This window comes from Halichondria panicea, chromosome 10, assembly GCF_963675165.1.
Source record: "Halichondria panicea chromosome 10, odHalPani1.1, whole genome shotgun sequence".
Taxonomy (NCBI): Eukaryota; Metazoa; Porifera; class Demospongiae; order Suberitida; family Halichondriidae; genus Halichondria; species Halichondria panicea.
Genome location: NC_087386.1, coordinates 3,239,530 through 3,264,485, shown reverse-complemented (window position 1 = coordinate 3,264,485; position 24,956 = coordinate 3,239,530). Strand labels below are relative to the sequence as shown.

Here is a 24,956-nt window from a genome sequence, read left to right as displayed (position 1 = left end):
CTAGAGCTAGAATTTTGGAAAAGGTCGTGATTTTAATAATCGAACATTATAAAAAAGAGTACTGTACACACTATGAACTCTTGCTATATAATTTATACTACATGGATATGATGGAGCTGGAGCTGAGACAGGCGGGATATTCCTTTTGAAACCGACGGTGTTAAGAAATGTCCTACTCACTCGTTAAGCTCAAATCAGAAGCAGTCTCAAAAGAAAGAAATGACTGGATGTTCAGACACCAGGCCATGAAAGACGAGCTCAAATCTCTTAAAGAAGAGTGTAGGTGGGTCCATGTTGTAATCCATAGTTGGTAGTTGATGTATAACACAGCACCAGAAACATTTTTAGAACCGCAATAATTACATAGTCTAGTACTGTCGTGAGTGCAATCTCATAGTACGCAGTTCAATTTTGGTGTCTGTATTTTACAGCTGCATCTACAATACAGCTATATCAAATACATGTGCATAATAATAATTAGAATCTATGGGTCAAACAGTGTCTTGGCATCACAAACACGCCTTTTACAGCAACCATTGACGCTTTTTTTAAGATTTTAAAACGTTGCATTCAGTTTGATATGGCGCCTAAAAGTGGCATAATTATTATTATTAATACATCAACTACAGTATTATTGTAATAGATGAGAATAATTAAATTTGTTCAGGAAACTTAATGTTGCGGCCCTCTCTTCTCATCCTCCTGCTGAGCCTCATAGCCGTCCTGACACAACAGACAGGACTACCGATGTGGAAACAAGCAGTGGTGCTAGTCTACCCTTTTATACACCCTCCACGTATAAGGAAATTGAAGCAAGACCTACTTCTAAGTATTCCGACAACCTTTCTTGTGTGCATGTGCAAACCCCTTCTATGAAGTATAGCAGTAGACACAGTCATGATGGTAGCCATTTGGAAACAGTGATTATACCAACTTCTGCTTCGAGTCGGCATAGCAAGAGCACGTCAAATCTTGCACAGGATTTGTACACGATCAGATATCCTGAGACCAGGCTCTCGGATAAGGCTGCTAACAAACCACTTCCCCATTCATCTAGTACACCTCGTACTAAACACAACAAAGAACGCAACGCTTCTGGTGTGTGCCATCCATCTGATGATCTCATATGGACAACTTTGTCACACAACGAGGATGCTTCTTTATTGGAAACTTCTTGCTCTCTGAAACCTCAGTACATCGGGTACACTAAATCTGGTATATTGGGTTCAAACTCTCAAGTAGCAATTAGCCCAGATCAGGAATATGCAGCCCCACAGATTGGACCTCAATATCAGGAGCATGAAGTCAGAGTTCCTTCTGAGGACGATGTTTGTAGTCCATACTCTTTGTCATCATCAGCGTCAAAGACCACTGTCACTTGCTTCACCCAAAAAACTGAGTTAGAGCATTCAAGGACAAAAATACATCACCTTGAAAAAGAAGTATGTTTTTGTGGCTGCAATATATAGTAGTATCGGGAGTGCATGATCGGGAGTGCATGTATACATGACTTAGGTGTTGTCTTTGTATAGGTGTTTCTGTTGGAGAAGCAGTTGGCAGAGAAAGCTCGGTCGGCCAAGCTGCATGTTGAAGAACTAACTGGAATAAGAGCTGGCTTGGCTCAAGAACGGTCATCTGTTACCATTCTTAAAAAAGAGATTGCGGATAATGCTGCTGCTAAACTGAAGATAGTACAAGATTTACATAATATACATTGCAAAGAGCTGCAGGATCAATTGGAAAGACTGAGAGCTGATAAAATTAATTTGGAGAAAGATCTTGGTAATGCAACATTGATTTTGAGAGGTTAGTTAGTGATTAAGTACATGTATAATAATAACATAATAATTATGCATCTCAGCCAATCAGTCTAATTTTTCTGAGAGGTTGGTTTCACTTCGTACTCAATTGGAACAAGAGCGTGAGTCATACTGTAAGTCGATGCAGCTGCTAAGATCAGAGATCAAAAGGGGCTGTGAGCGCATGACATATCTGGAACATTCGTTAGAGATGTGCAGACGAGAGGTAGAAGACCATGTGTCAGTTGTTGAGGAAAGCACACAGCAGCACAAGTTAAAAGTTGAACATTTTCAAAAACAGGCAAGTTGCCCTATACTAATAGCGGGGAGTTCCTATAATAATAAGTTAACAGTCCACATGCATCCTGCCAGATGGGTTTGGTTCCAATTAACCCTATATAGGCACCTAAAAATAATTTGTCAACAGGAGAAACACACAACATTTCCATTTCCCCTACATTCACAAGAAATTTGTTGGACTCATCACCTAAGTGTTGGTACATGTATTAAATAGCCCTCCAGTGGCTTGTATTTTTTAATGCATATAAAATATTATGCTCAAAGAAAGAGTCACTCTCGGACTGTTTATCCTTGCCACCCTCACACTGTACTCTGTATTTGTATGGATGTGCTATGTATATTATACTCACACTGTACTCTTTGCTTATATGCATGAATGTGCTATATATGTATAACTATTATACTGTGAACGTCTTTTCTTGTGACATTGCCTGCAGGTACAATCCCTCTCATTGAATCTAACACAAGCTCGGGATGAGCTCCGACAAAAGACGGATCATGCAACGAGTATTCAACGAGAGATTGTTAGTAGTCGTCGAGAGCAAGCGAATGTCAAGCAGAGGCTAAACGAAACTAATGTGGTTTGTAACTCTCTTTCGGCAACTGTAAAGAACTTAAGAACTTCACTTGAAACGGTAAATTTAACAGATATACATGACTGTACGTGTCATGGAAGCAATTACTACATAATTATAGTTTAATTGTTATACTCAGTTCACATGCATAGTCATTTACATGTATGATCAAGTTATATTGTGCATGCATGGTGACCAAAATACATGTGTATATTTTCTTATAGAGTCGAAATGAAATAGTTATGCTGCAAGAGGAGAAGGCGACACTCAACACAATGCTGGAAGAGGAGCAGTCTTTTAATGCTCAGCTTCAGACTAAAGTACAACAAGTGATGGTATTGCTACAGAAGGAGACTCAGGGAAGGAAGGATGCAGAATCTGAGGCTATGAGACTTGGAGAAGAACTTAAACTCTTGGAGGAACAGTGTGCTGTATGCAAAGAAGAACTGAAGAGTGTTGAATCAAGGGCAGCATATCAGAAAAAGGAAGTGAATGCTGCTCTGACTCATATGCAAGAAGAGCTTACCAAACGATCTCAACAGGTATTATAATTATGCACTCATTTTAAACCTAAATTGATATGTTCTGTGTCGTTTCATGCCAGGTTCTAGAAATGGATGGTTTGTTACGTAACCACCAGGCTGATACAGCAGCTCATCAGCTTCAACTAGAGCGTAACTTTGCACATAAGCATGCTGAATTGCGAGGTAGAACACAGGAATTAGAAGAGACGGTGATTAAACTTGAGGAAAGTAGAAGAAAAGAGAACGACCTCAAGCAAATTGTTGAATCTCTCAAAAATAGTATGGCAGCACTGAAGAAAGAAAAGGATGAGGACATCGGTGTAAAAGTGAGTTTTAATTACTTTTATCAAACTTTAGCCCATAATTATTATTTACCTGTACATGGGATTTTTGACATACCGGTAGCTCTATATAAAATTAATATGAAGCAACTTTTGTGCTATGATTATGTAACAGTTGCTGTATATAGCATCACCACTCTAGAATTTTTGTGTGTAACACAAATACGTTGCAGCACACAATACCTATAGTGTTTATTAGTAATGCATCAAATGTAAGTGTCAGTGTCATTAATTAATTTTTGTTGGGTTACTTTGGCGGTTCTAAAGGTACAACGTACTATGAGCTCTGAGAAGTCAGAGGAGCTTCAAATTAAAGTTACTCAGCTCATGCAAGAAAATGAGAGGTTGAAACAACGATCTTCAAGTGAGGTACGCAATATATACATTTATGATTATTGTGAGGTTGGTTTTCACTTTTTTGTCAGCTGGTACTATCCCATTAATAATAGTATACCAATTATTGCTGTACTTGTACTACCCCGTCAAGATTTCGACAGCACAGACGCATGTTCGTGCCTATGCAACTGACTGAACTTAACTGATCAGGAAAAAATACTGAGAGAAGTTATCGGACTGCAGAATACCGACGCTGAATACCTCAAACTACAAACTCATGTGAACACATCCTTTTAGATCATATAATGTACGTGCCACTATAATACAATCAGGCATTACACCTGCAAACAGATATTACTATCATGAAAACTGTACCATGAAAATGCTCATAATTTTATGACGTATAAGTAGACTATGAGAACACTTGTACATTGTTTATTATCGCTGAATAATTGCCCTTACAAAGATGCTTTTAAATCCACGAGTGGCCCTTCATATTTTTCTCCTGTAAGTGCTGCAATAATTATATGAAGGGGGGTACACAGAAAATCTCACCCAGGCTGTCAGCTAATAATTCCATTCTGTCGCTTCCAAAATAGCATTTTCTTACACCTCCAACGTCTGCAATTATCCAAGGTGCCCCAAATGCCTATCACAAAGGTTAAAGATATACAAAGCATTTGTGTGACAATTGTTGAATAAATTACATAATTTGCTGTACACGTAACGAAGTACAATATTTCACCCCTGAGTCAAGTGCTTCTTGTGTAGTTCGCTTCAGTTCTTCAATTATGGAATCAGTTGTTACCTGATCAATCAGGTTATTGATAGCTTTAAGTGGAATTCCTGCTTTTTCGGAAACCAACTTAAGGCTATCATTTGTTGTGATATCCTCGTCCTAAAGAATCAAAATCAAGGAATTTAGTGCATTTCTAATTTAATATATCATGTATACATCATGTTGGGGATTAAACAAAAAAGAGCTCATGCGTTTGAGTTTTCTAGAAGCACAAGTTAGGCCTCATTGTGTACCGTATATACCCTCACAAAAATTATACTCGACACTATAGACTTACTGTAGCACATAAGGGCCACAATAATTAAGCGCCGGCTAGCAAACAATTTTTGGGGTTATAATAGTTGAGCGTGGCCCCACCCTGGACGCTCGCGTAGGGTTGGGCACCACTGCAATGGTTTGTTCCACCGGTACTTAGCTTTAGGGTGTGGCTAAGCATGAATATGATTAATTCCAAGTGGGCGGTAACTGCAAAGCTCAGTTAGAATGCTACTACTGCAGGAGTCACTTCTGCATACCACTAGCTCTAACTGACCTGGTGTGTTCCTGAATCAAGCTGGCTTGTCTACTATATATAATTATATTGTGCATTTTGATTTAACTAAAGAGAATGACTATAGTTACTGACTCGTTCATTAATGAGCCACGCCTCCATACTTGAACTCTGCAATCGATCTGATTGGGCTGCAAATTTTCTGCAGCAGGAACAAAACCTGACATTGAGTGGTGCCCAACCCTACGTGAGCGTCCAGGGTGGGACCACGCCCAACTAGGGTTATAACCACTTACAAATACTGTAGTGTATTTTTTGAGGCGGCACTGTCTTATTAACTATCTAAAGATATAGCATGAGACTGAAAAATATACATGCAGGCACAAGCATGAGGGCGAAACCCTGGGGGCATATTGACTGTATAATTAAAACACAATGATTCTCATGCTATAATGTGTTTTATATCACGACGACCCCGTACCAAATCATGCCTCGAGGCTACGCAACTGTGTAATAAAAATAATATAGGTGACTGTATGACTTTATTACGCTTAAAACCATGAAAACATGATATAAATTCAATAATGATACGGTGCGTATGGAAGAAATGACACTGAATTGGAAGTGCAGCCACAGCAGTGTTAGATGTACGGTAATTGCACTGAAGCTAGATCTATAATTATAATCATGCAGATTATCCCCAGAACTAGACAGCACATTAATTTTATACAAAAAAACGTTATAATTACGAGCTGCTTTCAACTTACATAGGACCAAATCCTAAGCCATAGTTGACGAGACACAGGTACTAAATACTCTGGACAATGTATTTTCACAGCTGTCAGTAATCGCTGAGCACTCAAGGATCCTTTATTGAACATCACCTCAGCCGGATCCTATAACCACACGGAAGGTAACCATGACAATTGTTAATTACATATCACTTACGGATGGAATGTTAAGGGGAATATCATAATAAGCAGAAATTCTTTTTAGATCTGCTCCCATGTATGCTGCTTTCGCTGCATTCATGCCTGGAGGTCTGTTAGCTGCAAATGTTATGAAGTGTACGCATAATTATCAATTGCATCATCTTGTAACACCATCTACAGGTACGAGTCTTACAGCTTCCTTTCATAATTCCTCCAAGAAAAAAAGGACAAAGGTCCAGCACAAAGTTCCATTTCCGGCTGTATCGCTGTAGCAACTGTAAGTGCACAACTAATCAATAATGCCATTCGGTCAAACAACCACATGCCAGTTATCAGATCGACATTGGATCGATAATTATTATACTGTAGTTCGTTATTGTTGTCATCATTATTAAGTGATTTGTGCATGTTGATTCATGTGATTTTAGAGTTGAATCGATATTCTTACACCGGCCCCTGGTCATTGATTCCTAAAAATGACCTATCCAGGAAAAAAACGATCCAGTGCGCTTGCGCTATTATCAGGTTAATGTTTATCCTGTAAAATTCGGATTAACACTTTCAGAATTGCAGCCACCTCGCTAAATGCGGCCAAACTGCATGGTTCCAGGGGTGACCGGTTTAACAAGAGTGCACTGTACCCTGTACCCTAGCCTTGGTCCCGGGCCAATTAAAATACTGCCTGGTATCTATTGCATGGGTGATAATGCATATGCGCAACTGTCGTTCTACGTTCATAAACCTTCGTAAAATTACTAGATTGTTTACCATAATATTAATTTAGACAGATTTCTTATGCACCACTTAGCGCTATCTATAATACTTCATCTCAGTTTTCCCACAACTTGGTGAAGGTCATTATTTCCATGGGTTGTCATTACATTACCTAGAAATGTAGTCAGGACCACAGTCATGACTGTGCTAATTTTTTGGGATCATTGAAATGGGAGGTAGTACAAGACAAAAGGTACTACCGTCCTTTTCTGTTTACAGCAACAAGAAAAATACTAATTGGCGCTTATACCTTAGGAGTGGCAAATGACTTTAAGTCATTACTTTAAGTCATTCCACGAAGCTATAATATATCAATAATTGTACTAGCCTCCTTCACCGGCCTTCATTAGCGTATGCGCAAGCAGTCGATACCAGGCCCACTTCCCTGAGTGAAGTGCGGCCTGGGATCGAGGCTATAATTGTACGTACCACATTCTTTTCCTATAACCTAAGCGCCAACAAAAAATTTGTTGGCACTCAATACAATTACAATATAATTATAGGGTACGTGGCACTATAAATGAAAAAAGATGGTAAAGCTTAGCCAGAGAGAGATAGCCAAAGAGATAGCATGCAAGCAACAATTGGACCAACAATTCCTGCTAAGACACCCACCTCAAATCCAACCCAGGAGTAAGGAGAGACAACATCATAAAACATCTGAACTTTCTTCATTCTGAAATGGGTATCCAGCATGCATTTTCGAGCGACCTTAAATTTCTACTGAGACGATCATTACCTACATGAATAAAAAGACATGCTAGATAGGCACCACAGACATATCTATGTAGGCACACACCATTGTCTGTACACTGTACTGCTCTGCTAGCCACCGGCACTAGGGATGAGCAAGAAACAAAAGACAGATGCAGGTAGGGATAGGAATTCCGGTATTAGATCTAGGCAAGCTTACTAAATGATCACACACTATTAAATCAGCATATCATGCACTTTCAACCTATTTATCTTCCAGAGGGTGTGCACTCTAAAGTGGTGGTTTCTTTGGACAATGCCTGTTCCTCTATTTGCACTGATGCCTCTACTTCACTAATTGCAGTGGTTGGAAGAAAAGGTAATTTATGTATTCATGTTGTGTGTGTGTACACTATACTGTACTAGCAGTTGTCACTTTTTTGTTTAGCCTCGATCCCAGGCCGCACTTCTTCTGAGAGTGGGCCTGGTAACGACTGCTTGCACATTGCTAATCTCACCCCGGTTATCTGGTAGACTCGCAAGCCGTCACTGTTGCACAGCGAGCAGTAGACAGGTCAAACTCCGTGTAGAGACTCGTGTTGCACAGTCAGCATATCAGATAAGATTCTTAAGTGGCTGTGGTTTTTGTGACATCAGTCGACTGCACGTAATACTTAGATTTTAGCTAGTGCTACGTCAATATCGTGGCAAACGTTGCACGAGTCTCTACACAGAGTTTGACCAGTCCACTGTTCGCAGTCAGTGACTCGAAAGAAAGCTGTCCATCAACGCTTATGAACATTCCTATAAGGCCCATCATTATATTCTTGTTTCTCAGTGTTCAAAGTGCTAAGGATCCAGCCGAGTAGCTATGAGGTGGTGTGCAACTTGCGTGACCTCCCTAATAAGCAGCTCAACCTCAATTACTCCAACAACGATGTCCACTTCCACCCCAAAGACGGTCAGTGCTATATACATGCCGTAGTGTGCCACCGTAGTTATATTTTTTACTCTGTATGTGCATGTACATGTAGATTTACGTGCATAAACATGTAGCCGTGACCAAAATAAATATTGGTGCCCACAGAGTCTCAGTTGGCCACTGCACCCACCAATGGCAGTGTTGTGATCTGGGACATCAGCAAGAGAACCAAAAATAAACTCTGTGAGTGAATAGAATCGTACAAAATGGTGCAGGTGAATAAATGGCTAGTAGCCATGTAATTTTAATAGCTCACATACATGTATTCTCACCCATTAACCTCCTTACCCAGACCATGTGTTTGAGGGCGCTCACCAGCGAGCAGTGAACAAGGTCAGCTACCACCCCAAGGACTACAACCTCCTTCTCAGTGGAGCACAGGACTCATGCATGAATATATTTGTGAGTTGTTCTCCTGCTGGGATTGTTTCATAGATTATATTTGCAGAGTAGCATGTATGTTACCGTTACCAGGGTGTCATTTGAAAAGTAACCAGGACATTTTACTAAAAAAAAAAGATCAACTGTTTTATTTCAGTACCCTGTTAGTATGTAACATTGTCAGCTATGGACCCTCATGCAACTAGTACCTGAATGCAAATTTTATGGGGGGGGATTAGAGCCAGAGGGGAGATACCCCCCTTCCCCCCCCCCCCTTGATGACACCCTGGTTACAGTTGTGTATGAGTCTTCGAGATTTATTGCTCGATCATTCTTTTTCCAGGATACCCGGCAGAGAATGGTTGTAAGTGCCTTCAAAGGCCCAGACTGTGTCAGGGATGTCAAGGTTGGTTTCTTTGTACACAAGACTGCATAAAGTCATTCATAAAATACTTTTTAAGTTTACTTCTAAGTTTACTGTATAAATGTATGCCTAGAACACAAACACAAATGAAAGTACCGCGGGTGCTGATGCCTCGGTGGAGGTGTCAAACCTACATAACATAAAGCTACTATATAGCTTTTATACACACATTGATTATATCATGATAAACATTTTTGTATTGCATGCAGGCAGAATCCAGAATCACAGGGAAACTCAAAGAGTGGGTAATGATCGACCATGATTCATTGATTAATGCCAAAAATCCAAGTCTAAAATTAATGGCTGCATCAGCATAGCCTTGCAGCTCTCTTCTCACTCTTGCAACTACCAATAGCTAGCGTTCCAGTGCAGAGCTAACTACTAAGTAGAGTAGCAACACTCCATGGACAAGTTTTTCTACGCACTCTTCTGAAAAAGCTGCAATATGGCATTAAAACTAGGCATAACTCGAGAACCAAGCATTATTTTTCAAATGCACGAATTAAAATCCAAGAAAACATAGAAGCCTGTATAGAAACCCTTGGACTTCATTGATCCTTGAGCAGCTGTAGCAGTCTACACAGACAGACACACAAACACAGTACCGTATACCTCGCTTGCGCATGCGCACCGAGGCATAAACACAAACCCCACTAATTTGCCACCAACTTATCTACTTGTAAGCTGCATGGTGTAGAAACTAAATTGCAGAGGAGTACATGCATGATTGTACATTCTTGTAAGCCATGATCGATTGAGGAACTGTATGTGCCTCTTATGTACAACTGTTATTACTTTATCCCTGTGAATATTTGGTTTGCTGTACATGCAGTACTTCTTGTGAGCTGCATACACACTTACAATTGTTCGTCTTGCAGTTTGCTCCGAGTAATGAGCACTACTTTGCTGCTTGCTATGACAATGGGACAATACAGGTTGGCAAGTACACTACATGTGTAACAGCTGTGTAGTAACTGTATATGTATATACATACTTTTGTCACGTTGTCAAGGTAACAAGCGTGCAATGTGAAATAAAAGTCGTACAGTCCCTTCCATGTCATAATCATTACACTGTCACATAGCCTCGAGGCATGATTATTTTGGTAAGGGTTGTCGTGATATAAAAAGAATCCTCATAAATTATGTATTCAATTAACCCGAGGCATGCATGCAAGCACAGCTTGCCAATGCTAGGCTCTGGTCATCTGTTCTGCATGCAGGTACGTACATGTATGTTTTATGGAGTAGTCTCTACTACAGGTATATAAGAATGAGTTAACGATGTTGGTTTTTAGTAGGCCTTTAGGTACGGTATGTATATTTACCTGTACGTACCCCAGAATGGTTTCCTACTGAGGTTCCACCTAACATTCCCTTAAACCAGTGTATACCGTGATCACAGTCTCCACTCTAGGTATGGGACAGACGCTACAATGAACACTGTTTGAAGACCATTCCTGGCCACAATGGCCCAGTTTATTGCTGCAACTGGCACCCTGAGGTGGAGCACTGCATCCTCAGTGCAGGCAGGGACAAGCTCATAAAGGTAGGTTGATTAGTCTTATTCAGTAATTATGCCTCGGTGCGCATGCGCAAGCGAGGTATACGGTAGTGTGTTTGTGTGTCTGTGTGTGTGTCTGTGTGTGTGTCTGTGTAGACTGCTACAGCTGCTCAAGGATGAATCAAGTGCAAGTAAGAGTTTCTATAGGCTTCTAGTCATGTTTACTTGGATTTTAATTCGTGGATTTGCAAAATAATGCTTCGTTCTCGAGTTATGCCTAGTTTTGCTTACTTGGAATGCCATTGCAGCCTTTTCAGAAGAGCACGTAGCCAAACTTGTTTACCGAGTGTTGCTACTCTACTTAGTAGTTAGCTCTGCACTAGAACGCTAACTATTGGTAGCTGCAAGAGTGAGAATAGAGCTGCAAGGCTATGCTGATGGTGGCAGCCATTAATTTTAGACTTGAACTTTTGGCATCGATCGTTTTTAACAACATTCATGGTCGATCATTACCCACTCTTTGAGTTTGCATGCATGATATTGGAAAAAGTAGCTTTATGTTATGTAGCTTTGGCATCTCCACCGAGGCATCAGCACCTGCGGTGCTTTCATTTGAAATGGGTACCTAGATCTGTGTAACAATGTACAAAGTAGAGGATGGGGGAGGGGGGGTCTAAAAGTCACCAGAAAATGTTGCTAAAAAGGTCAACTGCTGTTATTTCAATACCTCGTAGTAATGCTGGCAATGGAAACCCATGGAAATTCCAGTGGGTTTTGGGATTGTATATTCTCAGTCATATAGCTATAGTACCTGGATACAAATTTTAGGGCGGAGGAGGGTTAAACCAGAGGGGGTATCCCCTTCCCCCTGTATGACACCCTAGCTGAGCTGAGTGTGTGCATATACACCTAGTTGAGCAAAATGGTTTTGATCCCATTCAGGGCTATGAAGGCATTACTTCAACTGGCCGTCCCAAAGAGAGGTTCACAGTTTCCACACCGTTCTCTGTGGCCAGAGCCAAATGGAGGCCAGGTCACAAGAACCACATCACTAGGTAATATTTTTGATGAATCAATCAAATACGTTGTTGCCTAGCACTATCAGTTTTATTGCTACAATGTAACACGTACAAATATATGTTGTAGTCAAACTGCATTCACTCTGGTGCTAAGTCGAGTCTACATGTTATGTATGACTTTACCTTTATATAAGCTAAAAAAAACATTCACATGTGATGTTGCAGTTTGAATACTTATTTTATACAGCTGCTCCCACTTTTTGGACAACACTGTGCAGATCTGGGACTACCGACGGCCATTCATTCCCTTTGCCTCCTTCACAGAACACACTGATGATGTCACAGGTGTAAATTCTAATTTACACACATATTTTATAGCACACATTATTATTATTAGTACATTGAAACTTAGCAGTTTAAGTGGTATTGCTGCCTGCGTCATTGAAAGGTTTTATATAAGCACACTATACATGTACTTAGTCAAAGAATTTTTCTTTCAAACGCTTATTAAGTGTACATTGTGCATGTGCAGATCTGCTGTGGTTGAATGACCAGGTGTTAATCTCCTGCTCTAAGGATGGGAAGGTTATTCAGCAGCTCTTCTCAGACGCACTGAGACCAGTGGATAAGGCAGTAAGTCTTCCGCATAGACACCTGTACAAAAACCAACATGTCTGTTCTCTATACATGTGTATTGATTGTTTGAACTTTTGATAGACTCCGGTGGCCCTGTCTTTCAGACCTGATGGTCATGTGGTCCATGCCTGCAGTGATTCACTCATACACAAATCTAAGGCTACACATAACAACAGGTACATGTAACATTAATTTTTATTTAATAACAGACATCCATAAATACTGCATTTTGTCTATCGCAGTGGTCAGTACGGCTCTTCCCGTCACTCTTATCAGCCCATGTCCTTCCGTAAGCCTGACTATGACCCATACCCTGAGGCATTCCTTCTTTTCGCCAGTTCACTCAAGGAACACCCCAAGGACAAGGAGGTACTTACTGTTAGTGTAATATGGACTGCTCAACATACGTATATACATCAGACAGACTCCAGATTAGTGAAAAAATAACTTTTTGACTAGTGTATGGCAGAAAATCAGTGTGTTTCTCTTTAGGGTAGCATGGACAAGTTTATCAGCTGTGCGAAGGCGTTCAAACTTCATGGACAGCCAATGCATGAGCTTTGTGACCACAACTACAAGGTTAGTTCTATCGGGGATTTATTGCCAGCAAGTTGCTACATGGCAAGGTATTTGTAATTAAAGAGACCCTGTTGAAATTCTGTTTTCTTCCATAACATTTAATAGCTTTGAATATAATTATTAATTGCATGCAGCTTTTGTGCGCATGAGATATGCTTTGTACATACACTGTACTAATAGAAAAATACTGTAGTGCTAAAAATGCAATATTATATTTCTAGCACTACGGTAACCATGCACGTGTATATACTTATCCTATGGTTTTCAGTAGCGTACAATCTGTCTTACTTCTTAAACCATGGGTGTGATGCTGCTCCTCATAATAGGTGTCTGCTGAGCTAGGCAGACAGGATACTGCTCAGACGTGGCTCTTCCTCAAGCTTCTCTACTGCAACACTGACCCTGACTGCTCCATGCTGGGTCTACTGCAGACCAGGGCCCCGACACGACACACAAGCAGTAGGCTTTCAAATGTACAGGTGAGAGGATTTTGGTATACCTGTACCTGAACCCACAGGTCTTGGGACTTGTGAAATACAGTATTCAAACACTGATTAGCACGCCGTCTTCGTTATAAAGATTGTTTCAGTAGTTGCATGTGCTCGAAGAAATTTTTTCCAAGTTTCTCAATCCTTTTATCAGCTAGTCTACTACACATTGCACTACAGCGTACTGTCCTTAAAGTATTCTCCTTTGATCCGTAAATCTCAGTTCAACTTAGATATTAAACATGCGTACGTGTATATTGCCATTATTTAGTTCCTAGCTCCACCACGTAGCACCACCACACTTCACTGTTGCTATGCATGCAGACCCCTGTGATAATCGCTGAGGCCAGCAGTGACACTCCCAGCTCTCTGCACAGGAGGGACTCTGTATCACTGCCCAAGCAGGAGGGGGCCCCTTCCATAGGTACATGGTTTGTCCATATTTGTGCACCTGTGTTTTCATACTAATGCACTACTCACATTTAGTCACAACTATGTATTACTGTAGCTCACTCCATACACCAACCATTCGTTGTGTACCAAGTACCTGCCTCCATTTTCACCCCACACACACACACCCATCCAGACTCTTGCCCTGATGAGACGGAGGATGATGTGGAGGAGAGCAACCCCCCTGACCTCAATGCTGGTGAGCGTTCGACTGTACATGTAGGAATGTACATGTACATTGTACGTATACACATACTTACACCTGTTTTGCATGTACACATGTATGATCTATATAGCCAAAAGATTTGTACGATTCATTCCTCGCCTGTACAGCTCTGGATTTCTTTGAGTCAAGTGACCAAGAGTCTGACGTCGGTCCTGCTCAGATTATTGTTTCACAGCAGCCCCGTCAGCAGGGCTGGGATGAGGTAAGCTCTAGTCTATTAGACAAGTGAAAGGTCAATGTTTGCCTTGAATTTACAGTTTGTAATTGTTAAACCATTTTTGATAGCAAATTGGCTTGCATGTACTTCTCACAGTTGCCCACTGAGTCCATTCAATTGAGACATAACCTTCTAGCGAGGTAAGCACTTAATGTATACTAGACCATTAATAAATTATAGTACATAAAGAAACTTCTCAAATCAATGTTCTAGTCTGTTTACTGCTTCTTTTCATGTAACAGCTAGTACATGTATATTCGTACTGTACATCTCAGGAGAAAAGCATAGTTTCATGCACATTCATATTACGATCATTCTTAGACCTCCCTCCCCTGATCAAGAAGCTTTGTCTGCAGTGTCAACAGCTCACAGGTGGGTGCCCAATTGTTATTCCATGTTGCATGGCATGTGATGATGTGTATTGTCTGCAGTCAGCTTGCACATCATGCAGACTATAATTATTGTGTTTAGTCTCATGCATGTTAACATAATTATACAGCTGTACTGGCTATCTGTACGTACAGTGTATGCTGTAATTGCAGTATAGATGATCTTATGTGTGCTGCTCTTCCTGTAGTACTGGTTAACTGTACAATGTATGCCTGTAACTGCAGAGTATATGATATGTGTTCTGCTCTTCCTAGTGCTCAAGACTCAAGCAGTGTGTCCGTGAGACCCCAAACCAAGGAGGGAATGAGCTACAACAAGCAGAGCGTAGCGGTAAGGCGATAATTGTGTTAACACCTGAAGTGCATGTCTCAACTTCCTGATTGTTAAACTTATAATTACATTGGAGTAGGTGTACTATCAACTTAAATTTCTTTCAAGCAGAGCGTAGGGTAAGGCGATGTGCATGTCTCAACTTCCTAATTGTGTACATTGGAGTAGGTGTACTATCAGCTTAAATTTCTTTGCATGAATGTGAATTCGAATTTCACATTAGAGTGTATCATCTTTGCACTGAAGTACAGTGGGCATCTTGTTACATGTACTTGTGCATGTACATAGCAGGTTCTCCACAATGATCATGTGCTGTAACTAACTCTACAGATCACTGCACCTTGGAACTTTTCTCCTGTGGTGGGAGATATGCTCAAGTTCTATGCACAAAAGGTACTGGTCAGTAGAACATGAAATGGCCTTAATTGTCAGGTTCTCTAATTGTAGTTCATGAGAAAGTCTAGGATCACTTGTTATCACTCAAAGCAGCTGTCTCTGTTATTAATAATAAAATCTCAAAGTTAGCTGTCTCGCATGCATGCGTATAATTAATGTCGAGATTTAACGGAACCCGGGTGACAACCCAACTTGGCTAAGTATACTTGATAAATGTACATGCAGGGTGATGTTCAGATGAGTGTGTCAGTGTTGCTTGTGCTGGGAGATAAGACTCCAGGGCTAGTCAATGAGATACAGCAAGAGCAGTGGTTCTCCTCGTACATCGGTATGTATATACACACTTGTGCATGCATGTGCAACAGCAATATAAACGTACATCGTACATGTGCAGACCTGTGTGTGCTTAAATCTGATCTGTGACAACCCTTGTAAAGGTTAAAAGTATGGTTGTTGCAATAATGTACACACTATTGTATAATCTATCAGGGATAACATAATGTTAGTCTGAGGCTGAAACAGTACCATGGATTTGGACAGCCGTGTATATTTAGATATCAACACCGTTGATGTAATGTGCACTTTTGGGCAGATCTGTTGATACGTTACGAACTGTGGTCAGTAGCTGCACTCGTCATCAAATTGTGTCCCCTTCCAAGCATCAATGAAATGAGCCAGGTGAGAGAATGTACAATTGTTGTAAGTTTCTGGAAAAGGTTTTCGGAGCACAATGTGATAACTGGCAGCGAATAATAATAAATCAGTCTGTGTAATAATTATGTCACGTGTTTTAGTCTATGTTCAGTGTTGGAAACGAATGCAATCATGTAGCTGAATTATGTCAGCCATGGAAAATAATACTATGTTGGCTACATAGACTACTACCCTTGTATTATGACGTTACGTTTGTATTGAGTTAAGCCACCATCATTTAATGTACGTCACTTTGTCTCAGTAAACAACATTACATTTACTTGCATCTATGCAGCAATCAACTACATACCACATTGGGTGTGGAGGTTGTAGCAAGTCCATGGAGAACAGGGGATGGCAGTGTCAGCGCTGTGAGAAGATAACCAGCACCTGCTCAGTTTGGTGAGTTAGCCAAAGTTCATCCTCAATGTTATAGCAGATATTTTTTGAGATTTCGCAGTTTGGCTGTTGAATTTGTATAAAAAGTTTCGCAGCCTGAGAGTGGCAGTCTACGTACGTGTATTGAACACCCATGCATTTGATTTATTTATCACTTGCTGAATTTCTTCCTCAAAAATACACGCTAAATGGTACTTACATGTCGAAACTAACCGAGTAAATAAGTAAATAAAAAATTTGAATCAGTCTGATCATCCGTCCCTATGTTTCACTCTGAAAAATGAAAGACTTAAATATTTACATGTACTGTACATTGTAACTGTATGCATACACCGTGCCCATAGCAATCGAGCAGTGCGTGGTCTGGTAGTATGGTGTCAAGTGTGTGGTCATGGAGGACACTTACAACATATAACTCAATGGCACAAGAACTATGAACAGTGTCCAGCTGGCTGTGGGCACCAATGTGCACGCAGTGGTTGTCTAGCATGAACACTCCTTGTTTGTATCCCATTTTGTAACGACTGAGGCTTAATGAATAATTATTTTGCCACAAACAGGATGGAAACCATATTAAAACTGTGGCTGCTCCTATATAAATTGGTTTTGCAGCCATCTGTACTATAGTGGTAGTGTATCCTGCTAGATAGTGTATTTTCAGAAATGCTTCATCGTGCTCTTAGTGTGCTTAGTTGCTTGGCTGTACTGCAAGTCAATACTGCATCTACTCAATGCATTCCGGAGTGCCCAATGGATTCCATACCTGGAGGGAGTGTTCAGGTGCTCACATTGAGTCCTGGAGAGCACAGAGTTCTCTGCTTTAACTACCAGTACTACAAATTGGCAGATGAAAAGCATGTTACATTATTCGACAATGACGAAGAGTTCTGTTCAACTGCTGATGATTTTTTTGAGTCTGGCCCCTCCGATGTTCCTGGCATAGAGTGCAGTGTCTTCGATATGAACACAACTAACTCTCCTTGTAGCCACTTTGCTGTTGCAGTCAGGTGTGAGTGGTCTGAGGACAATAAAAGTATTTTGTCATTCTCTGGGCAAGATAATGAAGATAAAAGTATTTTGTCATCCTCTGGGCAAGATAATGAAGATTCTGATATTAAAAGTACTGCACTGGGTACTAAAGAATATTTGGGGCTGGCTCTACAACTGGAGAGCACTAATATTTCGTTAACTGGGTATGAGAGGTGCAATGTCATTCTGAACGTTTCATGGGAAAATGTTGGTGAGTGCGCTGCATATAAATTATAAGTTTGAACAAAGCATAATTATAGTCTGCATAATAATATTGTGCTGATTCCATCCTCTTTCTCTGTATTATAGAATGCAATATAAAAGAAATTCATCTAGCACCCACTGACGTTTGTTCTGGGATTGGCAGAGTCATTTCTGCAGTAGGTACTAACACCTCATGGTTTGTAGTAGAAAATTTGGCTATTAATGATATCGGAGAAGATGTCATTCTAATTGGGGGGTCAACACCATTTTGTGAGCAACAGAGTATTAATGCTAGTTTAGATGGTGTTGGTTTGCTCTGTGAAGTAGTGAGTGGCAATTCAACATTTATTCGAAGTGCTGGAATTAACAGGACTGATCTAAACTCATCTGTCAGTTACCTAGCATTCAGGTAAGAATTCCACATTATGTTTGGCACTTGTAATGAACACTTAATTGCATGCAGCAATGTTATAGGTATATGTTTATTGTTGACTATTCAGGTGTTCCGGCGACTGGAACAAAGTTAATGTCGGTGAAGCGAGGATAATCTTTCAACGCAATCTCACCAATACACTCAACAGCCAATGTCAGTCACGTAGTGCGTCTAGACCCTTCTACAGCCGCTATGCATCTTTCCCGGTGCAGTGGACACATAATGGTAGGTAGATACATTGTTGCATGGCATTGTGCAATTAGACAGGTAAAGGAACATTTCATTTCACTGCACAGACTCAATTTTGGAATCTAGCTTGTGTGACCAAGTGAATTTCAACCTGTGTCTCCAGATGTGCACTGATGATGTTGTGTCTAATGGAGCTCTCTGTGTAAGCTATTTTTCGTTTTATGACAAGTATATACCCGGTATGTAGTTAATTGTTGGTACGTGTCAAATACAGCAATGTCGGTTTTAGTTGGTTGCTCGAATGTGTGGGTGTTTGGGTGTGCATACCACATTCAACCACGTCACCTTTTGTGTAAGTACCGTGGTTTACCATAACAACATTATCTTTTAATGTTCCATGTAAGTCATGTTCGTTTGTCTGAGGTTGTTAAATGAAGTTGTACATGTACTTACTGTAGGACACACTCGTAAAAAACATATTGGATTCTGGGGACTTGAACCTTAATGGCTCAATGGTAGTCCTGTCCATTCTGTGGAGCTTGAGTAACGCATCGGATGTGCAGTCCCTGGCCAGAGCTGTGAGGATCATTGAGTCTCTGACTAAATCCTACGAAACAAGCAACCTGACGCTGTTTCAAAATGGAGGAATTATGCCTCTCCTGGACAAAATTCTCAACAATCAAAGTGTTTGGAAACTATTGCAACAGGTGTGCATGTATTTAGGGCTTGGTGTATGTGTTTGTCCTTGTAGCACTTTAATGCACATCATAATTATGGTGGGGTAATGTTTCCCATTTGCAATAGTCTTATATCTGCATGGCATTGGGGCAACTCATCATTGACACACTACCTTGACATTCATATCAAAGATGGTAGTAAAATAGATTATTGTGCTCCTGTACGTGTTTGTAATAATACATCATCTGTTTCATAGCGTAACTCAATGAATGGGGAAAACAGTGCATCCTCGGCCTTGCTGGCAGGAATGGAGCAGCTTTTGAGCATGGCTGGGAGAAAAGTAACTGACCAGCCGTTCCAGTTTGTTGGAACAAATATCCTCTGTAAGTTTTGAGCAAATCTGTCGCATCAATGAGCATCCCTTGCTTTAAATGTAGCACTGATAGAGCGAGTGACACCACAGGCCATAAAGGATGGATACTACACAGCATACTTCCCACAAAGTACAGTATACATGTGCATCATTCATTACATGTTATATGTCATGAAAAGCTCTTATATCCTTTGTTACTTTCCTCATCAAGTAACCTTTATTCCACTCATGTACAGTGAATAGTGATGAACCAAAGAATTTTGTCCTAATACCAGTGCAGTTGCTGTGTGCACAAACTCTAGGCAATATAGGTGTGTTGAAACCAACGTGTAAATAATTGCCTTACTCTACGTGCGTATAGACTGTTCTTCTTCTGTGGCTACTGCACTGGTCCAAGCTCTACCACTCTATTTGGATCAAATTTCAAACATGTAAGTGAGTAGATTGCATTCCTACACTCCTATAATTTTTTTAAGGCATAATTATGGCTTTCAAATTGAAGGTTTGTTTGGTGGTAAATTAATGCATACACAGGCATGATGTGACACCACATAGACGTTTTTCCTCACTTGTGTCCCTAGGCTAGCAAGGTTTATTTTAGTGCGGGTTGGCGGGTGATTTTCACCGCTTGAAATGTTCTATCACTCGCTTGGAGCAAGTAAATTTCCTATCAATCACCCCCTTAATTATTTGGAACCCACATTTTCACCCCACTTGTGCAAACTCCTAAAAGAAACCCTATAAGTAGCCCTAATTTCTAGTCAATAACAAATTAGAGTTACTCCTACTTACCAAGACGTTGGGAGTTGTAGGCTGTATAAGACAATTAGCATCAACACTTCTGATCTACAGCCAAACTGAACTGTTTGTAAACTCCCGTCTGTTGATGCTGACTGTACCAGATCAAGCCAATTCTGCCTTTCCTATTAAGGAGTATCCTGTCGAATTACACCTTAATCCGATGTCAGTTAATGGAACAGTTAAGTTTTGCTGACGTATAAGATGTTGATTTTATTAATTTTGTATATACAGATAGTGATGAATCATTCGTGCATGTTTTGGGACTTCAATATCAGGTATCGCCGCAAGCCACTATACATGCTGTATGCTTAATATATTAATAATTATACTGACTAATAACTGTTGAGCACCCAGCCATTACTATTCAATTTTTGGGTATCACCATACATACGTGTATATTCTTGACATCGGTATAGGATGCTAGACATCAAAACAATGTATGGAAGGTCAAAATAGTACGTACCGGTATGTTCTTGCACCTACAGTCACTGGTCTGCCACAGGGATTACTACTAGGGTTTCACCTGATGGGACGTACATCTGCACAACCACTCACTTGACTTCCTTTGCTGTTCTTGTTGGCTTGACACCACCTGACAATGTGAGCATGCACTTTATATTGAAGCCTCTTCCCACCCCTATTTCTACTTTTTATGTTGCTTGGTCACTCCTTAACTTGTTTTCTCTGAGTATAATGACAACATTTTAATCAATGGCACATGAAATGATTATTTGTAGAATGTGACTGCAACGGTTGAAGATAAAGCTCTCAGTGTAATGTCTTACGTAGGCTCTGGTATTTCTCTTCTCTGTCTCATTTTATCTTTGCTGATACTCGTAACTTGCGGGTAAGTGGTGAATACCTTGTACATAGATTAAAGTGTACTTTGTCCATGCAGCAAACGCTTAAACAAAGGAATTCTTTTATACATTCATATCAACTTCTGTCTGTCACTGTGCTTAGCCCTGGTAGTGTTCATTGCAGGCATCGAGAGTGTAGTTAGTATCAAGGTACGGTGGAATGCATGTGTATGACTAGTCAATTGTGACAGTGCATGCTACAATTATATATAACTGCACTTTTCACACAGTTACTGTGTACAGTGGTAGCTGTTGCATTGCATTACCTTTTTCTGTGTGTCTTTTGTTGGATGCTTGCTGAAGGGATCATGCTATACATCCTGGTAGTCAAGGTGTTTGGAAAACTTGCAACGAGATGGTACTATTTTCTGCTTGTAGGTTGGGGTGAGTATACAAGTAATGAATGTGTAATGTATAATAGATAGTTCAACGGCAGTTGCATGCAGTTGTTAATGCACGCTAAAATATTACCATACTCTGTTTTGACTGCTAGGTTTGCCCATTCCTATTGTTGCGGTATCAGTTGGGATTCAGCATGATCTGTATGGAACAGACCGATTGTGAGTTTCTGAATCAATCATGCATAGAAGGGATGCAACATGTTACATTCGTCCCTTGTATAGTTGCTGGCTGTCTACGGAGAGTGGAACAATCTGGGCTTTTGTTGGTCCCATGCTACTGATTGTGTGTGTAAGCGAATGATTATATTGATATACGTACGTTCATCTATTTTCTTGACTGCAGGTTAACAGTGTGTTTTTGGTACTAACTGTGTGTAATCTGCTACACAGTAGAAAGTATGGAGGAGCAGAGAGGGGCGTCAACACCACACAGCTAGTCAGGTAAATCCAGTAGGCTTTAACTAGGATTAGCTTTTTATCACTTTTCACATATTTTCTTGTATTCGATATACATAGGTCTGCCATTAAGACCATTGCGATTCTCTTGCCTCTTCTTGGTCTGACTTGGGTACTGGGAATTTTCGCAGTCAATAAAAATACTACAGTATTTGCATGGATGTTCACAGTGTGCAACTCCTTACAGGTGAGCACGTTAACTGTCTCGTACAAATCTAACAAGAGGTTATGCTTGACACTGTCTGCTACAGTGTTTTGGTTGTAGTAGTAGCTTGGCTGTGCTGTTTGTACATTCTAGCATTCTAATACCTACAATATAAAATCTTAATTGTTATGGTACTGTAAGTCTATTGTGGCCACTCATAAACCCAAGGCCTCCATGAACATGTCCAACCTGTTTAACAGGCCACCTCTTATTGTTGGTTTGTTTGTACCGGAGCATGCTTCACGGTACACTATGATAATAAGTAAGTGTCATTATGGGTACTAATGTGCTAATTTCGATTTCATCAGTTCACTCTTTTGTCTTGTACGGATATGCAGGGTTTCCTTTTCTTTGTCCTTCATATTTTAAGAAATGAGCAGGTGAGACGAGCATGCATAATATCTCTTGTAGTGCCCTAAGCATGTACTCCAATATGGTTCATAGGTGAGTAAGGTGCTAAAAAGGGTAGTCTGCTGCTTGACTTCCTCCAAAGCACGTCGATTGACCACAGCAAAGGACATTTCTATAAATGTAAGGCATGTGCATAATTGTGTTTGTGTGCATGACATGTATATAACATGTTCCAAAAAAGAAAGACAACTACCCTCTTTTTGCAAAAACGCAATGGCGAATACAGGGGGAGATCCAAGGGAGCAAAGGAACCCCCCTTTTGCTCAAAGTGTTAGAAATGATTCTATTTACAGTTTTGTTTCACCTATTCTACTTATGTAATAATGTCAATTCCTGCGTGTAGTTCACTCTAGAACGAACAGAAGCTAGTTAAAAGCAGTGGCAGCTTCTATACTTTGTTTTACACTAAAATCATTGGAGAAAATATGTTAATTATCCGTCAGAGCGTCGGAAATTAACTCAAGAATTAGATTACACTTGAAGTGAAATTATCCACCAATTAAGCAGTTGAATATTATCCGAAGAATCGTTAGCCTTCTTTTTTGTTTGGAACATGTGTGTGTATAATATATTTTTTAGGTAGTAGATGCCTATCACAATTATTATTGCATACAGGTTACAACTGGTACCACTTCAAACGCAATAAGCATGATTGGCTCACCATACAGAGAAGGTGGGTGCTTAGTAGTAGGTACTGATGGTTTTCGTAGGAGAGCCTAGCTTTTACGTTTAAATGATACTTTGCAGATAATGAAAATGGGTTTGCAAGCCAAAGCTACAGTCAAACTTCTACAGAAAGCAGTAGTTTATCGACAACAGACTGTTGAACTTTCATCTTCAATTTATGCAATGCACTTTCACTTTGTTAGTAATAACAATAAAAACACGTTGTCAGTGTTTTTCAACTGTTTAGATCTACTGTAAACTTTTTTAATCATAATTATTTTGCTTGATATATCGATCAGCCATAATTATTTGAAGATTGCAGAAGTTAAATGATATCATAACTGCATGTGCATTTTATCTGTCTGCCTTTCTTGACAGGTATCGATTGTGTATGTGGAAGTATAATTATAGTTTTATTTACTCTGGACTTTAATGTACGTAGTACCCATGATTTGTTTTATGTACCCATTGATGTACGTACATGCACCTTTGGGTGGAATGTACGTGTCTTTCTCTGAGCAATATATATATATTAATTCTGTCTGAGCGAGTACACGTCTCTACATACTGTACAACTCAAGGGAACAAGACCCACAAAAACATTTGCAATGTGAAAATTGCTATGATTGGCCGGGGGAAACACCTAAAAGCATGGAAACAAGAAAGCGGGCGAGAGAGCATGACTCCAATCCGTTAGAACATGTATAGTTAGGATATACGTACATTGCATACCGGGCTCATGGATCGAGGCTTATCGTTAACCTGTCAGCACCATACGGGTGCATGCAGTGTAAACGATGGTATTGGCAAGGAACTCTCCAGCCTAACCTACGTGTCAGTGGACGAGGTCGTGGATTGTTTGCTGACATTGGGAAGAGGGGCTCAGATGGCTAAGATAGACATCAGACAGGCTTACCGTAATGTGCCCATACACCCAGAGGACCGACCCCTACTCGGAGTGAACTAGAAAGAGACGATCCTATGGGATAACGTATTAACGTTCGGGATGCGGTCAGCTCCTCTGATCTTCACAGCCGTGGCAGACGCACTGCAATGGATCATGCAACAGAGGGGAGCCGGACCACTATTCCATTACCTAGATGATTATGATCACGCTAAGCCCGCCAGGACAGGACGGCTGTGCGAACAACCTCGCAATAATCAGGCAGGTTTGCAGAGACACAAGGACACCGGTGGAAGAAGACAAGTCCGTAGACCCAACAACCACCATCACCTTCCTTGGTATTGAATTGGACTCGGTGGGGTTAACTATATCCGCCTCCCAGAAGACAAGCTAAAAAACCTTAGAAGATACTGAAAACATGGAGGGGTCGCAAAGCCGGTAAAAAAAAGAATTGCTGTCTCTGATCGGATCACTCCAGCATGCTTCAAAAGCAGTTCGCCAAGAAAGGAGCTTCCTTCGCAGGCTGATTGATTTGTCCATGGCTAGGAAAGGTTTAAACAACGACATACGAATAAACAAATCAGCCCAATCAGACATTCGCTGGTGGTGCGAATTTGCCCAGAAATGGAATGGCACGTTTATGTTATGCAGGTTCGACAGATTGAACCCT

At 40.5% G+C, this 24,956-nt stretch overlaps 4 protein-coding genes across 5 annotated transcripts; 3 read left to right on the top strand and 1 right to left on the bottom strand.

Moving 5' to 3' along the window:
- The first annotated feature begins 39 nt into the window (after positions 1 to 39).
- On the top strand, positions 40 to 4,244 carry LOC135342374 (coiled-coil domain-containing protein 18-like). Its single transcript, XM_064539102.1, has 9 exons — positions 40 to 283; positions 668 to 1,442; positions 1,533 to 1,806; positions 1,862 to 2,100; positions 2,537 to 2,734; positions 2,899 to 3,216; positions 3,279 to 3,524; positions 3,807 to 3,908; positions 4,027 to 4,244. The coding sequence occupies exons 1-9, from the start codon at positions 168 to 170 to the stop codon at positions 4,069 to 4,071; spliced, it is 2,313 nt and encodes a 770-aa protein (XP_064395172.1). The 5' UTR covers positions 40 to 167; the 3' UTR covers positions 4,072 to 4,244.
- LOC135342376 (glutathione S-transferase kappa 1-like) lies at positions 4,230 to 7,588 on the bottom strand. Of its 2 annotated transcripts, XM_064539105.1 has the most exons (7): positions 7,486 to 7,588; positions 6,290 to 6,371; positions 6,113 to 6,213; positions 5,932 to 6,060; positions 4,621 to 4,773; positions 4,431 to 4,524; positions 4,230 to 4,380 (listed from the first exon to the last, which is right to left on the bottom strand). In XM_064539105.1, the coding sequence occupies exons 1-7, from the start codon at positions 7,564 to 7,566 to the stop codon at positions 4,334 to 4,336; spliced, it is 687 nt and encodes a 228-aa protein (XP_064395175.1). In that variant the 5' UTR covers positions 7,567 to 7,588; the 3' UTR covers positions 4,230 to 4,333. The 2 variants fall into 2 exon arrangements, with proteins under 2 accessions (XP_064395175.1, XP_064395176.1); XM_064539106.1 differs by lacking the exon at positions 4,230 to 4,380 and having other exon boundaries at positions 4,583 to 4,773.
- Positions 7,582 to 17,236, top strand: LOC135342373 (GATOR2 complex protein WDR24-like). The gene is made up of 26 exons (XM_064539101.1): positions 7,582 to 7,742; positions 7,844 to 7,942; positions 8,402 to 8,524; positions 8,651 to 8,728; positions 8,838 to 8,947; positions 9,270 to 9,332; positions 10,229 to 10,285; positions 10,767 to 10,898; positions 11,796 to 11,908; positions 12,120 to 12,217; positions 12,405 to 12,505; positions 12,590 to 12,684; positions 12,751 to 12,877; positions 13,001 to 13,087; positions 13,414 to 13,566; positions 13,900 to 13,999; positions 14,162 to 14,224; positions 14,359 to 14,453; positions 14,565 to 14,608; positions 14,790 to 14,840; positions 15,113 to 15,188; positions 15,519 to 15,581; positions 15,810 to 15,912; positions 16,177 to 16,262; positions 16,573 to 16,679; positions 17,021 to 17,236. Exons 1-26 carry the CDS (start codon positions 7,715 to 7,717, stop codon positions 17,166 to 17,168), a joined length of 2,400 nt encoding a protein of 799 aa, XP_064395171.1. The 5' UTR covers positions 7,582 to 7,714; the 3' UTR covers positions 17,169 to 17,236.
- Positions 17,237 to 17,339: 103 nt separating this feature from the next.
- Positions 17,340 to 23,812, top strand: LOC135342372 (uncharacterized). Its single transcript, XM_064539100.1, has 23 exons — positions 17,340 to 17,916; positions 18,015 to 18,318; positions 18,410 to 18,567; positions 18,639 to 18,733; positions 18,990 to 19,238; positions 19,466 to 19,592; positions 19,647 to 19,712; positions 19,819 to 19,893; positions 19,944 to 20,013; positions 20,435 to 20,561; positions 20,615 to 20,658; positions 20,869 to 20,983; positions 21,121 to 21,230; positions 21,282 to 21,393; positions 21,474 to 21,627; positions 21,737 to 21,803; positions 21,867 to 21,933; positions 21,988 to 22,085; positions 22,161 to 22,287; positions 22,644 to 22,685; positions 22,750 to 22,836; positions 23,332 to 23,389; positions 23,464 to 23,812. The coding sequence occupies exons 1-23, from the start codon at positions 17,340 to 17,342 to the stop codon at positions 23,541 to 23,543; spliced, it is 3,009 nt and encodes a 1,002-aa protein (XP_064395170.1). The 3' UTR covers positions 23,544 to 23,812.
- The last annotated feature ends 1,144 nt before the right edge of the window (positions 23,813 to 24,956 follow it).